The sequence below is a fragment of the Protomyctophum parallelum genome (assembly GCF_964188405.1).
Source record: "Protomyctophum parallelum genome assembly, chromosome: 2".
In the NCBI taxonomy this organism is placed as follows: domain Eukaryota; kingdom Metazoa; phylum Chordata; class Actinopteri; order Myctophiformes; family Myctophidae; genus Protomyctophum; species Protomyctophum parallelum.
The window spans coordinates 27,469,246-27,486,019 of record NC_139699.1 but is presented as its reverse complement, the minus strand read 5'-3'; the positions used below and the strand labels follow the sequence as shown (position 1 = coordinate 27,486,019).

General features: G+C 46.1%; 1 protein-coding gene across 3 annotated transcripts in view; it reads left to right on the top strand.

The window, feature by feature from the left end:
- kctd15b (potassium channel tetramerization domain containing 15b) overlaps positions 1-7,502 on the top strand; it is a gene marked incomplete at its 5' end in the record, with an annotated part of 41,515 nt that extends 34,013 nt beyond the window's left edge. For all 3 annotated transcript variants that reach the window (XM_083759739.1, XM_083759740.1, XM_083759738.1), the window contains one exon: positions 6,372-7,502. In XM_083759739.1, the coding sequence (XP_083615865.1) occupies positions 6,372-6,530 (159 nt within the window). In that variant the 3' untranslated portion in view covers positions 6,531-7,502. The remainder of the gene's footprint in view (positions 1-6,371) is intronic.
- Positions 7,503-16,774: the final 9,272 nt, after the last annotated feature.

Here is a 16,774-nt window from a genome sequence, read left to right as displayed (position 1 = left end):
CTCACCCTCTTTGATTTGTGCAACATCTTGCCTGCCGTATGATCAAGACAACACACGATGCTGGGAGGTTAGTGGAGGGAGTCTGATGTATCACGCTCTCTGCTCATCCTCAGGGTGGGTGACCCAGGATTGAATGGAAGCTCTCCGAGAGTGAAGAGTGAAGTTTGTGTGTTTGGGATGACTACTTAAGTGCGTAGTCTGCGTACAGTATGATATTTAATTATCTGCACAATCTGTCCTCATCTATAGGATTTTAGCTACCAAGAGGTTTTTTTATTGATTGAATACTTTATTAACAGTTTGCAAATAGTACAGTGGTATGATTATACGGCGGTGGCTCAGGGGTAGAGTGGCTGGATGGTAACCGCAAGGTTGCCAGTTTGAACCCGGGCTCCCCCAGAGTTAGTGTCGAAGTGTCCTTGAGCAAGACACTGAACACCTAATTTCTCCTGATGTGCTGGTTTGTGCCTTGCATGGTTTCTGTTGCCATCGGTGTGTGAATGGGTGAATGTAATGCACAATCTAGGTAAAGCGCCTTGGATAAAGGCGCTATATAAATCCACCATTTATCATTTACCATTTTATACTATCGTGCTAAAAGGATAACCCTAAGGGCTTGTTTCCATTGTGGTCCTGTCCTGTGTATTCAATTCATCAAGGCATTTAAAGACGGGACCCGGGACCTCGCGGAAACACACCCTCCGCTCCCGCACCAATGTGCACGCCAGATGTGCCGCTCAAACTTGCGTGTAATACCCACATTTAATACATTTACCCTAAAACACACAACTAGCCCGGCCATAGCCCCCGCACTGCATGTTGGGAAGGACACAGCTTAATGTAGGGGGCACCGATTGCTGTACAACATCCCCCTCATGTTCTCACCACCCATTGCGGCTACACCACACACACACTAACCTACACAATTCTCCACCCGCAACACAGAGACCTTATTGGTTAGCCCGCTCACATGCCGATCCCCACGCAGCAAAACACAGCTGTGATTGGCCTGCCAGCCACACACACACACACACACACACACACACACACTACCATCTATAAATCTTGGGTACTTGCCTGCTTCTCTGTAGTGCCTGGGAGGCTGGGATACGTGTTGGCGTTACTCCAATGTAGCCATCCTAGCTCGTTAGAAATGTTGATTTTGGTTGAGAAAGTGGTAAAGGGTTGTGTCTCCAAACAGTTTCGTGGTTGTGATTTCCCCACAAAGCTGGACCAGCTGTGTCCCTCTCTACTAATCACACTTTCATTCTTGCCTCTATTTCTCCAAGAATGGACAATTAAAGCAATTAATTATTCAAGCTGCTTACACTTTATTCATGTTTACATGAAGACTGTAGCATTTCAATCTGGCTCTGTCACTTGTCCACTCTGCTGCCCTGGTGTCACACTCAAATCTGTCCGTGTGGAAACACATAACCAAACCTAACAATCCTATTGTTACAACACTGAGCAACTCCCTTATCTCTCCTCTGACCTCAGCCACTTCTGTCAGGTGACCTAGGTAACCCATGGGACCCAGATGGTCTGATCAACCAACTTCCACCAAAAAGTTGGAAGGTAGCATTCCCACTGCAGCCAAGTCAATCACACAGCAATGGAAACTGTGTTGAGTGTGTGGAAGGCTCGTTAGGGATCAAGGGAGATTAGGGGAAGCAAGTATTTAGCTCACATCCATTGCTTAAAACACGCAATGTGAGAGAGGAGAGGGTTGTCATGCGTCGAAGACTGCCTGAGTTGAACGGCGAGCGATTACACTTTGTTTACGAGTTGTTTGTTTGATCGCACAATGCCATCAAAGTGTTTATTTTTTTCTGTTTTCAGAGAAATGCAGGAAGGCTGCCCTCTTCAACGATAATAGTTGAGTGGGGAATCTGTATTGTGATTTTTAGGAGATGGTAGTTCAGTGTCGTCCACTCTGTTTAGCATTTAACAGTAGAGTGTCTGTGAAGTCTTTCTGACCCATTTTGAGATTTGGAAGTTGATTATCTTTGCCCGTGAAGCTCTCAGAAGGTTCCCCTTCCATGAATTTTCCTAAATATTCAATTCAAATAATCAGTTTTTTGTTTTTGTTTTTTTTCATCTGAAACATTTTCTAAATATGATTTTAGGCCTATTTGTTTTCTGTCATAATGACCCCTGCCAACCTTCCTCCCCCCCTAGTGGGGGGAGGAAGGGTGGCAGGGGTCCTTGGCAGCCCCTTGTTCAAGTTAAAGGCTCTACCCCACTGGAGACAGTAGCCAATAACATCACATGGAAAAAAGGGTATTTTTGACCTGAATTCAGCTTGTGTGGTAGGTGGCCTTACTTCAGTCATGTGAGTTTACATTTATTGAGGCATTGATTAGGAAAGACAGAGACAGGGAGGCACATGGGAGAGGGTTCTCATGCATGGGGTTTGATCATTGTGAGCGTTGTGATATACACTGTGAGCTTGTAGATCCGCTATTTATTTTGGTAATGTTCACCCCCAGAATATGGACGCTGGGATTCAAGTGGTTAAAGTACAAGTTTGTAAAGTACAAGTGGAACAAACATGACGGCTGCTGTAAGGTTGTTACCAATCCCTGCAATCACAAGTAGACTTATGTGGTATTATAGCGAACTGCAGCCGCACATTTCACTTTCCCAGAGACAGCTTTTAGTTTAATGTTACCGTTGTGGGGATTAATGTTAGGACATTGTCCTGTGGACATTTAAACCTTTATATATCTTAATTATTCAGCGTAGCTGTTGATGCACCTCTGGCACTATTTCACCACATAGTCAGATCCAAACCTCAAGTTGTTTATAGTGCCCAAAAAACCCTTTTTTAACCATTACATTATACCCAGCCCAATCCAGACAGCACCAACTCTCTTCTCTAATAATATCCTTAAGTCTTATGAGTCGTCGTGCATTCATGATAAAAGTGTTCTGCTGCGAGTGTCTTTATTGATCAGCCCTGCCTCCTCCTCTGTGACCCAACGCCATGCCGAACATGACAGAGTCCCATATGTGTTAAGGAGATGATGATGATGTGTGTGTGTGTGTGTGTGGGGGGGGGGGATGCAATGTGATGCAATGATCAAAGACGGGAGTGTAATATCATTTCCATAATCGTTAGGCTTTCCTCTCCTCCTCTCGTCTGTCGTGAATTTGGGAGGCGTTTGATGCTTGGGCAGGTCTCTTAATTAGTCATCTTTCTCTCTTATAAACCCACCATTAGCGGTTTGATTCATTCATCCCCCCCTTTCCTTTCCTCTCTCTGACAGAGCTACAGATTGGTTGTTGTTTGTGATTATTATTGCCCAGACAAATCTCCAGGCATCACAATTGGTTACCATCAAATGCTGCGTGACTCCAGAGTTGGCTGTGTTTGTATATTTACAGCTACCGGTAGTTAAGTCTCAGTAATTAGGCCACAGAAATGTGAGCAACTATTCAATGTTACCTGCCATGCATGAGCTCTGAGTTGTGAGAGACAGCAGCACGTCAATTAGCCTGGCTGGGATATAGGTATGTCCTAATACCTACAGTTAAACTGTTGCCTGGCTGGGATATAGGTATGTCCTAATACCTACAGTTAAACTGTTGCCTGGCTGGGATATAGGTATGTCCTAATACCTACAGTTAAACTGTTGCCTGGCTGGGATATAGGTATGTCCTAATACCTACAGTTAAACTGTTGCCTGGCTGGGATATAGGTATGTCCTAATACCTACAGTTAAACTGTTGCCTGGCTGGGATATAGGTATGTCCTAATACCTACAGTTAAACTGTTGCCTGGCTGGGATATAGGTATGTCCTAATACCTACAGTTAAACTGTTGCCTGGCTGGGATATAGGTATGTCCTAATACCTACAGTTAAACTGTTGCCTGGCTGGGATATAGGTATGTCCTAATACCTACAGTTAAACTGTTGCCTGTATTGGTGCATTTTATACAAACATTGGTGACTGTATTTTACACACAAACGTCACATACACATTTGGCCTCATCAAAAGACTGAGCCAACAGGAATTTATCTTATATCGCTCATGAATGCATTTGCGCAATGTGGTATTTATCAGTAAGTTTTCATGTATCCGTTTGTTTATTTCACCAGTGCTCTAAACTGTTGGTATTGCATGCATATGTTTATATAGATGATTTGATGTGCAGCTGCCCCCCAGGCTTTATGCAACAATAAGGTAGGTATACAAGAAACGTACAGTACCTTCAGATTTGGAGGATGATCGATCCAAGACGAAATGGATTGATCCACTGTATAAAAAAGATCGCTGTCACCCCTACGGGGTAACATCCAGCCTTTTGTTTTCTGGAGCCGTGTGTGCATTACCATGAGCGGAACAAATAAATAATCAATGAATTCCAGTCAACGACATCTCTCCAATGCCGAATGTGTATCGTGGCTGTCGGGCAGAAACCTCTTATCTCCGTATTTTAAAATAACTACTACTTGACCATGCTGCAGTGTCACACAAAAGTATCCAAAGTAGCATTCGAGCTTGCCGATCTGCTACTTTTGCTATTTTTGTTACAATTTTGGACATTTCCACCCGACAGAGACTTGACCGCCACATTTCAATCAATTTACAATCGATTGGTGTTTATCAGCATACGCACAGAAGGGAGGCCAACAAATGCTGACAAATCCAGTGGAATGAGCTAGTGGAGGCGTTGAACTATGAATGTTGTTCCTTCACACTTAAACACAGTGTCCTAATCCTCAGAGTGGGGACACTGAAGGCTCCATCCAGGGGCCTCCTTCCCCTCACTCCTGTAATTAAGCCGGGATCACTCTTGTGTCTTCTGTGCGTGCGTGTGTGCGTGCGTTTGTGTTTATGCGATGCAGTGTATTTGTGCATGAACTCCTAGTGTCGGGCAGAACGAAGCAGGTTTGCCCTGCAGAGCCAAACCTTTCATTTCCATGAATTTAGTGCACACTTTGTATAAAAGAAGAACTGGAGAGAATATACCTGTAGGTAAACACACACAGCACTCCTCTCTCTGGGATTTAGATTCCCCCCTTCCAAAAAAAGACCCCACAAGGATTAAATAGTAGCTGAGAGGAGGAATCGTGTGTAGTTTATGTGTAGTCTAACAGGTGTCAATTGTCTTTGTGTGTGTGTGTGTGTGTGTGTGTGTGTGTGTGTGTGTGTGTGTGTGCGTGCGTGCGTGCGTGCGTGCGTGCGTGCGTGCATGTGTGCGTGAGCGAGCGTGAATGAGTGTATGCGTGCGTATGGGTTTGTGCAATCAGACTGGTGTATCTGTAATCATACCTACTTTCTGTTGATATGCTGTCGATATATCCACCTGTCGATCGGCTATTCTCAGAGATGGTTCAACCCCACAATAACAGAAAACAGAAAAGATATGGGACAATTATAGAGCCCACATTGGGTTTAAATGGTTAAAGAGGAACTCCACTATGCCAGCAGCCCAGCACACACAGTAAAAACCTTCTGAGAGGGTACAAATAGAACCTAATGTACCCTTACGGTTTAATGTGTAGACTCTGCAGCGCGCCCTCTCTCCCCTCTCCTTCTGACTCCCTGTGGCTTCTATCTTGCTTGAAGTCCAGGCTCCGATTGCCCCTGACTCTCATTCAGCACACGTCTGTCTCCTGCGCTTGCAGCAGCACCAGACCGCACTCCTCTCTCCTCACCCCAACCTCATTACTCAAATTAGGAGCCCTAGTTATCACCGCGCGCCGAGCTAGTCGACTCCCTAACACACCTATCATGCGTGGCCCACATCCCTTTGAGCTCATGCCCTCAGATCTGTAGCCGCCGGATCCAAAAGCAAGCGGCATGAATATTGCAGAGACTATGTGATGTCGGAATCCCCTCTGGTTTTATTCCATCGCACCTCACAGTGGTGTGATTGGACGGAATGGGGAGGTTCGTGTAATGACTCGAGCTACGCGTTGGGATTGATGAAGACCTGGGTCATTGGTATGGGGTCGATATTTGATGTTCATGTTGTTCAAAAGTTTGAAGAGAAATCAAACTTCGTGCATATTTATTTGATAATTATAATCCTGCATTTTCTTTTTAGTGCTCGATTTGTATTTAAGCAGATAAATGTAGCATGCATAATAAAAAGATTGCTATCTGACCAAACTGACTGAATCTGAATTGGTGGCAAGTGATTGTGTTTACCACATTCCATTCTGCGCTTCCTTCAGTGTTTTGTCTTTACGGACAGCAGGAAAGCAGAGCTTTGCTCGTATACACAGAAAGAGGCGGGACGATTAGACCAGGACGAAGCACATAGGTCCAAATGCAGCGTTCTTCTTAAACACTGTACCATAAATAGTCAGATAAGTGTGTTATATTAACCCCCTTGTGCTTTCCCCCGCCGTCAGGTCCTGGAGCGTCTGTTCCAGAAGGGCTTCAGCGTGGCTGCGTCCTGCGGCGGGGGCGTGGACTCGTCTCAGTTCAGTGAGTATGTGCTGTGTCGCGAGGACCGGCGGAGTCTTTCCATCAACACGCCCATCAGGATAAAACAGGAGCCGCTGGACTAGAGCACTGCTGCTGCAGAAGAGAGGGACTTCTGGTGGTGAGAGGGGGCCCATGCAGCCTCATCACCCCCCCCCCCCAAAAAAATAAATAACACTCACCGCTCCATAATCACTTCCAACAAGAACATACCTGGTTACCCTCTGAACCCCCCCTCGCCTCTACTACCCGTCCAAGCCCTCCAAAAAACAAACAAAAAGAAAACTGTTCAACACACCTAAGTATTAGCAGAGGCGCGTTACCTTTGCAGGCTCTGCGAGAACTCTTAAGGGGAATGTAGTACCGAACACAGAAACAACTAAAAAATGACAAAAAAAAACTCTTTCTTTTTTGGATTATGTAATAAAAAAGTACCCTAGAAACTGGTACCGTGACGAACAAAAAAGTAAAAAAAGGACTGAACAGCAGCTCTCTTGAACCGCTGCACCGTGTCCAGTTGATTTTCCCTGCCCATGCTACGGTGCACTGACCTCTCCTACAGTGACCCCGGCCTGCTTCGAGGGACACAAGCCCCTCCTGCCCAGCCCCCCTCAGCCACTCAGGCCAGCTCATGGCAGCGTGTTGTCCAGTCCTGTGTCCGTGTGAGGCCCTGTGTGTCGTGTGGTAGTAGAGCGCTGACCGAGGCCCAGTCCACTTTATCGGGAGGCTTTCGGGGAGACTGAGGGTCTGGCAGAGAGAGGAGAGACGCTAGAATAAGGATGGCAAAAAAGAAAAGAAAAGAGAGAGACGTGTGTAACCAACCGTATCTGGTCTGCCAGCCCTCCTCCCAGCTTATCCAGATCGCCTCCCCCGTCCAAACCACCCACAACCAATCAACACACCTCACTACAAAAAGTCCTTGCCAATCCATCGTTTGTCAAATTGACTATTGACTATTTTTTTCCTTTTATCTTTTTTTTTTTGCTTCATTGTTTTTCTTTACTGTTTCTCAAGTATGTTACCTAATACCTACTCACTTTTGCCCCCCCCCCCCCTCACCACAACCTGGTGAAAACAGTTATTAATGGGAATATTATTATTTTTTTTCTCTCTCTCTCTCTGTTTCCTCCAATATGAAGGATTGTATGAACGTTGTAGTCATTAGCACCTGAGAGCTTGTGAGAGTGTTTTCCTGGCAGTGGCTGTAGAGACTGCTGTCCGCAGGCAACGTGGCTAAAGCGATCTGGCTCACAATGCATCCACAGCTGGAGAAAACAAGTCTTATTATTAAATTGGGGCTGAAGAATATGGAGACTGTACGTCTACAGCGATTAAACGTTTATTATTATTATAATTCAAATGTGTATCATATATATGGTAAAGAAGTGCTTTTGGAATTTCAGCTCTATAAAACATATCCTGGATCCCTTTAACCGGATCCGCTTCACAGCAACAACATGGCAGATATGTTGTGATTGAGCGAAAAGTTCAGCAAAAAATAAATAGGCTCTAGGCACAGCAGCCATGTTGAAAAAATACATTGGGCCTCTTCCTTATAATTTCCTTCATAGGTCTTACCTATGACACTAATGAAGGCTCTGTTCCAATGGGTCTCAAAGTGTGGTCCAGGGACCCTCATGGTTCCTTGAGGGGATTCCAAATGTCCCCTTACAGGTGTGTAAGTTAACACCAGTGGGTCCTTGAAATTTAAAAGTTTGAGAACCAGTGTGCTACACAGTGTAGCACAGTGGTGCCTTAATTAGTATTAGTAATTAGTAAGACCAAGAAGAAGTAAGAAAGTGGCCCAATTTCGATCTAGCCTATTGTTAAAAAATGGAAAGAGCGAAATTGCACAAGCTCTGAAGTGTAAAGTTGTCTGAGCCACGAATGTTTAGGACTCGAGGGCCAACGGAGGAAGTTTGAGGTTTACCAGTATATCTCCCAATGATTGTCAAGAGATGTACTCTAAATGCTTGATGACACTTGTTTTTGCACTTAAATATATAATGTACAGAACGGCCTGCCCAAGTAGGCTACTACCCTCCACAAATATGTTGTGGTGTGATGACCACTGCCACATCAAGCGTTCACGAAGAGCTCTATTCTAAAATGTTATACGTCTGATATGACAGAAAACTTAAGAACTAAGAATTATTAAAGCAGGGTGCAAAAATGTTAATATTTTTGTCAACTGAGACTGGTACCGACTACTATTTAAAAAATGTATGTCTCTTTACTCTGTAAGAGGAGGGGTCATTTCATGTGAATTACAGATAATTTTGGAACACGGCTCTGTGTTGTTTTAGGGGAGGTTATAAAGACATTGGAACATTTCAAGAGCAGAAAGGTGGTCCAAAGATTAGATGCCCTGTTTTAGTGATTGTATAAAAGGTAAAGTCAAGAAAGTACCTCTTTCTACAGTTGTTATAGAGCTTTCCACAGTTTGGTGACAGAAGACACACTGGGTTATTATTATTGCGTACAAAATGGTTTCCGCCTAATAATACCTAAAAACAAGGGTATTATTTGTTCATCTGAATTCCTCATCTAGATGACTTGTTGAGAGAGGCTTCACACCAACTTTAAGGCAGAACGAAAGACACTGGTTTCATTTCTTTCTCTGTGTGTGTGTGTTTTATTTGTACTGTCACTTCTAAGCCTGAGTTATTTTAGTGACTCCTTACATGTCTGTATGACAGAACCCAGCTTGAACCGTACGCCCCGCATCAGAGCAATTGTTCTCAAAGAGCCAAGTGGGAGGCACTTACTCCATTCTGCCCACACTCCTTTGGTCTCATTCTAAACATTTCTGCATCAAAGACAGAAACAAGAAAGGGCCAAGTTTTCATACTTTGCGTGTATGTGCAGTGCACGTGTGTGTGTGTGTGTGTGTGTGTGTGTGTGTGTGTGTGTGTGTGTGTGTGCGTGCGTGCGTGCGTGCGTGCGTGCGTGCGTGCGAGCGCAAAACTTACAGATGCTGTTTATTCCATTCCAAAACATTGATGAAAAAATAAACACCCCCATGGCCCATAGTCTGATCTGTTAGGGCACTGGCAGTTTGCTTTAGTCAATGATATAGGTAGGGGAGGTTATTTCTAATAACCAGTTGAACATATTACAATCCAAGATGCGGGGATAGTTCTGCAAAAAAACAAAAAACACACATTTTCATAATATCTCCTGGATGGCCACTGATTAAACAAACTGTAGTAATGAAGATGAGCTTGAGTGTGGCTCTTGGTCCGGTATGGACAATCCTGGGGGGGGGGGGTTCTCCTCTCTCACAATCCAGCTTGTCTTTGTTGTTGTGAGCCCACTTGTTGCCCCGCGCCTTTCGCGTCCAGTCGCCTCAAAGGGAATAGCCAATCAGGGCCTTTCATGTGCCGAGGGACGTTGGGCTTCAGAGCGCCTCTCCACACACTCCCCCCAGGCGGGCCTCCATCTGAGCAGCGCCAGTAGAGAGAGACACGGGTTGTACCATCACCCTGTCCCTCCCGCTGTGTCACCCCTATTTGTTCTGAGCCTCCTCCCCAACCCTCACTGGACCACAGCACAACATGCTCAAACAAAGTGATGAGTCAAAACTCCTTGAATAGCCATCTGGGATTCAAGATGTTCTTTGCCAGATTCTTTGCAGGTTCTTTGCGGCCAATGTTTTGAGCTGTGTGAGTGAACGAACAGCATTTAGTTAGTCTTGGCTTAGTCCTCGATGACACAAAACACACAGGATCATTTGTTATCCAGGAGCAAAGGAAAATAATGTTTATTTTCTCTCGTGTAACTTTATAACTTGTACAATGAATGGGGTTCTTGGAAGGTTTGAAGGACCCAGGGGTCATGAACACTAATCTGTAATTATGTGCCCCAAACAGCACACACATGTACGAGCGCACGCACGCACACAGACACACACAGACACACACGGATGCACGCACGCATACACGCACACAGACACAGCAGCTGAAGTGATAGACAGCATACCTCTTTACTACGTAACATGCAAATGACGGGTGTAAACCAATGTCCAAGACTGTTACTTTTCAGGATTCAAATTCAAAAGTACCATTATGAAGTGGGCGTTAATTTGTACTGTACTGTACTGTACTGTAGTGTACTGTACTGTAACTGAGGTAGTAGGCATGTTCAGAACTTCAGACTGGGCAGTGCAGTGGCCATGTTCAGAACTTCAGACTGGGCAGTGCAGTGGCCATGTTCAGAACTTCAGACTGGGCAGTGCAGTGCAGTGCAGTGCAGTGGCCATGACCATGAACTTGGCATCCAAACCACCTAGAAACTCGTCCTGGAGTGTCCGTACAGTGGTTACAAAAATGTATGATGGATATCGGTCCTTAAGCTTGTCATCTTTCTTTTCTTCCTTTTTTGGGGGGTACATTTTCAAATGAATGCCCTACTTTGTCGTTCAAGACCATCACACAAGAGTAGTGGTAAAACAGGCAGCTTGCAGATCCACCATTTATATAGCTCTATTTCTGAAAATAAGAAGTGAAAGTGAAGGTGATTAAGTCTGTCTGTGGCAGGTATTTATTTAACCAATGGAAAAGTATTAACAAGAGCTTGTGAAGTTGTGAGTACCGGTAAATAACAACTACATTGGATCCGTTGGTTATTTTTCTCCCCTAACATTTCCTGAAAAGTAACGAAAATTGACACCATATTCGCATTTTGAGCATGTAGATCTGCTATTTTTGTTATTTGAATTTGAATCCTGAAAAGCAACAGTTTTGGACATAATGAGGTTTCCACCCAACAGAGATGATAAGTGATGTTACTTGTAACATCACTTGTAACACTACAGACACTCAGTGACAGACCTGTTTGTACAGTAATTGTATATTGAACTTGAACTATCAGGACTGCTTTTGTTTTGTTTTATTTTGTTTAGTTTATTTGTTTAAAGAACCCTAATGTTGCTAAGTCCTCTTCGTGGGAGAGTAAAATAATGAAAAAAAAGATTTCAAAGCATTACATCGTGTACATAATGGATTCAAACATTGCAAAAGGGTATACTAAAGGTGCAAAATGTATATTATTTAAAGTGTTTAAAACGATTAGACTGTGGTATTAAAGGGCATGTGTTCATTTTACAGTGTCTCCATTTGATTTCTTCTTGCATATTTGCGATAATAAAAAGGATGTACTGTATATGCACGGTCGTGTTCCCTGCTGTTACTGTCACGTGGTTGTTGTATGTATCAGGGGTTCTCAAAGTGGGGTACAGGGGCACCCGTGGGGCCCTTGAGTGGGTTCCAGGGATTGAAGAACAGTTTAATTTCACTATTATTTCACCAGCTAAGTGAGACCAGTGAGAGAGTATGTATGAGGATTACTATTCACATTGTAGGTTTCACTCTCCACTGTTATTTCCCCACCTACAGAAATAGACTTCAATGTTTTTCAGCTTCCACCAACAGTTCAGTGCAGCATTGAAGGCCTTATAAATAACAGATCAAAATAATACTTTAAGAAACATATAAAAAAGAAAACACTTAAACTAAACTATTAAACAACATTAAGAAACTGTAAAACAGGTAACAACTTTACACACTGGCCCTAGTAGCTCTCTGCTAGGTGCTTACAGGTTGTTGTTCTCTATCGTATCAGAGACTATCTCTCCACCCAACATATTTCATATGTATGGGGAATGTCCCCACCTCACTTGTGACGTGGATACCTCTTTAAGACACACCAGTGCACTGGCACGCACGGGTATATAAGGCCCAGGTGGTGCGTGATTACACTGCTTTTTTGATCTCCACCGAGCAGTCCAAGACGTGGTCTCCTCAACGGAAGTGCAGAGCAAGTTATCAACAATAACTGCATTTTTTAGACTTTTTGAAAAGCAACTACTCACGAGTTCTGGCAGCCGGATTAATCCACTGCTGGAGGCAGGTTAGAGAGCTGGCGTGGATCGCTCCTCTCTGGATTGCTGTCACACAGCTCGTTTGTAGGTATAGCAAACAAAAACAGGGTAACACCAGCCAAAACACCGTTACAGGCGTATTGCTGACATAGTGTTAGTTTACGCGTCCTGTGGTGTAGCCTGTCTGTCGACCTGTGGGCAGGGACACAGACAGGACCATTGGCTCTGTAATCCTGTAAAGCAGCGGAATAATCGCACTATACGTTTGTATCACTGGCTTGGTGTCAGTTAACGCATCCGTGATGCATATTCCGTGGGCTGGAGTGGACCTGCGGTTGGCGCAGCGAAACATCAGCCCCGCTATAGGATCATTGGCTCTGTAATCCTGTAAAGCAGTGGAATAATCGCACTATACGTTTGTATCACTGGCTTGGTGTCAGTTAACGCATCCGTGATGCATATTCCGGGGGCTGGAGTGGACCTGCGTTTGGCGCAGCGAAACATCAGCCCCGCTATAGGCTTATCATTTAACACAGCACACTATACACTAGTGTATAGTATACAGGCGTATTGTCGCTGGGGCGGCTTCCGCGTCTTTGGTGCTGTGTTCTTTTGCTTCGCCTCGTGAGAGACAGAGCTCCCTGGGGTGTATTGCGGCTAAAGCCGTTCACACACCCTGGTGTAGACTGCGTGGTAGAACCCGTACGGACGGGGGAAGCCACGGAGCAAGCTTATCCTCCGAACCGTGGGTCCTGTCAGTCATAGACAGGACGAGCTAATTCCACAACAAACAAAGTTTGGTCTCCAGTGCACGGTGATATATCGTAGGGTAAATTGTTGCCTGGAAAGTCGAGGGAGACTCTCATAAATCCCTGTTCTAGTGGCCAAACAGTGGAAATTGGTATACGTATATACACTACATAATGCAAAACGTTTGGAGCAGAGTGTTTGTCTCCAACTCAAACACTCTGTGTCTCAGTGCAGCTAGGAAATTCAGGTGCAACCTCCTCCAGAGAGAGAGAGAGAGAGACTATAGAACTCAGCTGGCTGTTGTTTAGTTATTTTTCTATTTGGAAAGATCCCCATTAGCTGATGCCATGGCAGTCAGCTAGTCTTTGGGGTCCACATGAAACATGTTACCGAAAAAAAAAAAAAACAACACATGAATATCAATATGTGACTGAGAGACAGCAGTGTAAATTGCACATAGGGTAAATTGTGCCCTCACTTCTCAAGCACATTACTATACTCCCCGTTTTTTGAGCATGTTTAAGCAATTAAATTTGTATATATTTAATATAACATATTAAAATAATAGTGTATATAGGTATTGAATTAAATGGAAACAGCAGGGGTTTCTCTGGGGCTGCGTGGGGCACATATGCCCACAGAGGATGGCCATGACCAGTGGGTGACCTGTGGGTTCCCTGGTCATGCTGATAGCAGCTCATGAAGATCCTGACTCCTGTATGTTTTTCTTCCTCTTGCCAGTTGAGGCTAGGAGGAATGAAGGAATCCGACGGCCATATAACACACTATACAGGGGTATTGCTGGCGGGGCGCCAGTTTACGCTCCTGTGGTGTAGCCTGTCTGTCGATCTGAGTGCAGTGACACAGACAGGACCAGTGGCCCGGTAATCCTTAAAGGCAATGGAATACAACGCACTATATGGGTGTATTATTGGCATGGCGTCAATTCACGCATCCATGCTGCATATTCTGTGGGCTGGAGGGGACCTGCGAGTGCGCAGTGAATATAGTTGTGTATATTCGTACGTCTCTAAATGTTTTGATGAATTGAAGATGGTGGGCCCTATTGTAAACAAGTGTAATGCTTTATGGTATCGCCCACTCTCTGTTAACAGTATTTGTATTGAGTTGTACTCGAAATGTACTGTAATTCTGCAAGCTGTTAGTAAATCAGTAAATCAATCAATCAAAACAACAGCCCGGCCAGGCTATAGCATTAAAACGCACTATACAGGCGTATTGTCGCTGGGGCGACTTCCGCATCTGTAGTGCCGTGTTTTTGCCTCGCCTCGTGAGAGAGAGCTCACTTGAGTGTATTGCGGCTAAAGCCGTTCACGCACTCCGGTGTAGACTGCGTGGTAGAACCCGTGCGACGGGGGACGCCACGGAGCAAGCTCATCCTCCGAACCGTGGGTTCTGTCATAGACAGGATGAGCGTATGGCTGCCGTGGCAGTCAGCTTTCCGCGTTCAGGTGTAGTAGCGCACTATACAGTGTATAGGACGTGCTGAGTCTGCCAGGAGCAAGCCCTGAAATCACAGCCATTTGCACACTACTGTATATACGGCGTATTGCTGACCGTGTCAGCTCACGCGTCCGTGATGTAGTTTCGCCAATGTTGGCAACTCGAGTGTGCCGCGGCTGTCGGGCGGAATACTCTGTACGGTGTATCACGGCAAGGCCGTTCACGCACCTATAGGTGTAAACTTGCATGGTATAATCCGGTTACCGGTTCGAAACCACAAAGTAAGCTCCTTCTCATCCCGAGAATGCACTATGGCTATCTAGGCACAGCTAGTCAACACAGGGTTATTCTGTCACTGCTTCAGCACCGGCTTATATGTGGCACTTATGTGACCATTAGGGCCCGGACCTTATTGAGGAGCTGCAGCGACTGGCTTTCAGGCTCCCCAGGCAGTGGCAGCAGGCATGCTATTGATGCCCTTTGGTGAGGTGCCGTCTGTGGCAGCCCCAGGCCAAGCTGCGATAGGAGGACAAGCTCCCCCACGCTGCCTATTGAGCCACCGGCCATGTTTGGCCAAAAGGCCAGTGCTTTGCTACAGCATCCTAAGGAGGCTGTGGAGGTGCACAGGAGGTGCAGGAATGCTCCGGCAAGGCCATGAGTAGCCTGCCTCGGTCACCCCTCAGGCTGTGCAACCCCAGTCAGGTTTGGCAGTTCCAGGGACCTACGGGTCCGGTTACAGGCCAACCGGCAGGGTATGGCTAAAATGTGCTCGGCGGGCTAAGCCCATACCTCAGTCCTGACAGTTAAGGCCCCAGACCCCACCCGCTGTCTCTCGGGACAGCGGTTGTCCTGGAAGACAATTCAGGTGGACCCCTGGGTGGGTTCCACTATGTCTTCGGGAGGGTGGGGTGCTGCTTACAGCACTCCCGGCAAGGAAGGGCTGAGGGTCTTACAGGCCATCCTCCAAGGCGACTGGCTTGCCATGCTCGACCGGGGATGCTTATTCTCAGATCCCGGGTCTGACGCACTGACCGGCTTGTCTTAGATGACAGAACCTTCGAGTCCCGTGTCCTCCCATTCGGCATATGTCTAGCCCCCCGATTGGACATAGTCCTTGGCGGGAGGGCCTTTGCATCCTAAATTGGATAACTGAATGGTGTGTGCTCGCTCAGAGGTGCAGGGCCACAACAACGTGGCCAGGCACCTGCAGCACTTTGGGCACCTAGGCCGGCACCTCAACAAGAGGCCTTGCAGGCGTCAACTCTCACAGTCCGCAGCGCTCCTCGGCATGTGTTAGAGGGCAAAGCAGGGACTCTGTCCCTTGCTCTAGTGAGTCGGGCCACCCTCAGGTTGTGCCTCCGCCCCTTAGGGCTGAGGGCAATCATGGTGCACTTTGTGCCTCCGGCTCTTCTGAACATGCAGCCAGTGCATTATCTGTCATTCACAGTCATGCACTACGTGGGCGTATCGTTGACAGCGTCAGTTTACACGTTCCACGTTGTTCCAGCGAATTCACACTGCTGTTCACACAGCAGAATGTGACGAGACTGTCAGGGGTGAGCAGAACCACCATAAGGTTGTATTACGGCATGGCCGTTTAAACACCTGGGTGTAATTCTGTGTGTTGGAGACCGGTTGAGCTCCCTCCTCATCCAGAGGTAATCGTGTGGCTAGGCCAGGGATCTGGCAACATGGCGGGCCGCTGTCCCACACAAGGGCGACACAATAGTCACCCAGTTGGTCCTCATACCGTTCATCCCTCACACAATAGGCCAGCAGTCCCTCCTCGGGGAGTGGTATTGTCTGCCTTACGGCATGAGCCAATTAAGCCCGTGGAGACTTGGGCTGCAATGGCTTCTCACAGGACAGCATTCTTGCTGTTAGCACTGCAGTGTCAGCCACAAGAATGTCTCTGTCAGTGAGGGGTGCTGCCGCTTCCTACATGGCAATGCTTAGGTGTTGTCGCCATCAATCCCTGCATTTTGCCTACGGCCTGATCAGAGTGTGAGCCAGTCAGTCTATTGATTTTCACCCTTCCCACCCTCCTATAAGCAGGGTGGTGGAGCAGGGTAAATGGGCCTAACTGTCTTAGGCAGATAGTCTCCAAGACTGGACTTCACTCATTGGCTTGTGAAACAATCCAGCAGGCATATAGGTGGGCAGGCAGGCCAGCCCCAACGGGAACATGTGCACATTCCACACAAGGCCTCGCTGCCGCATGGGTTTACGGCGAGA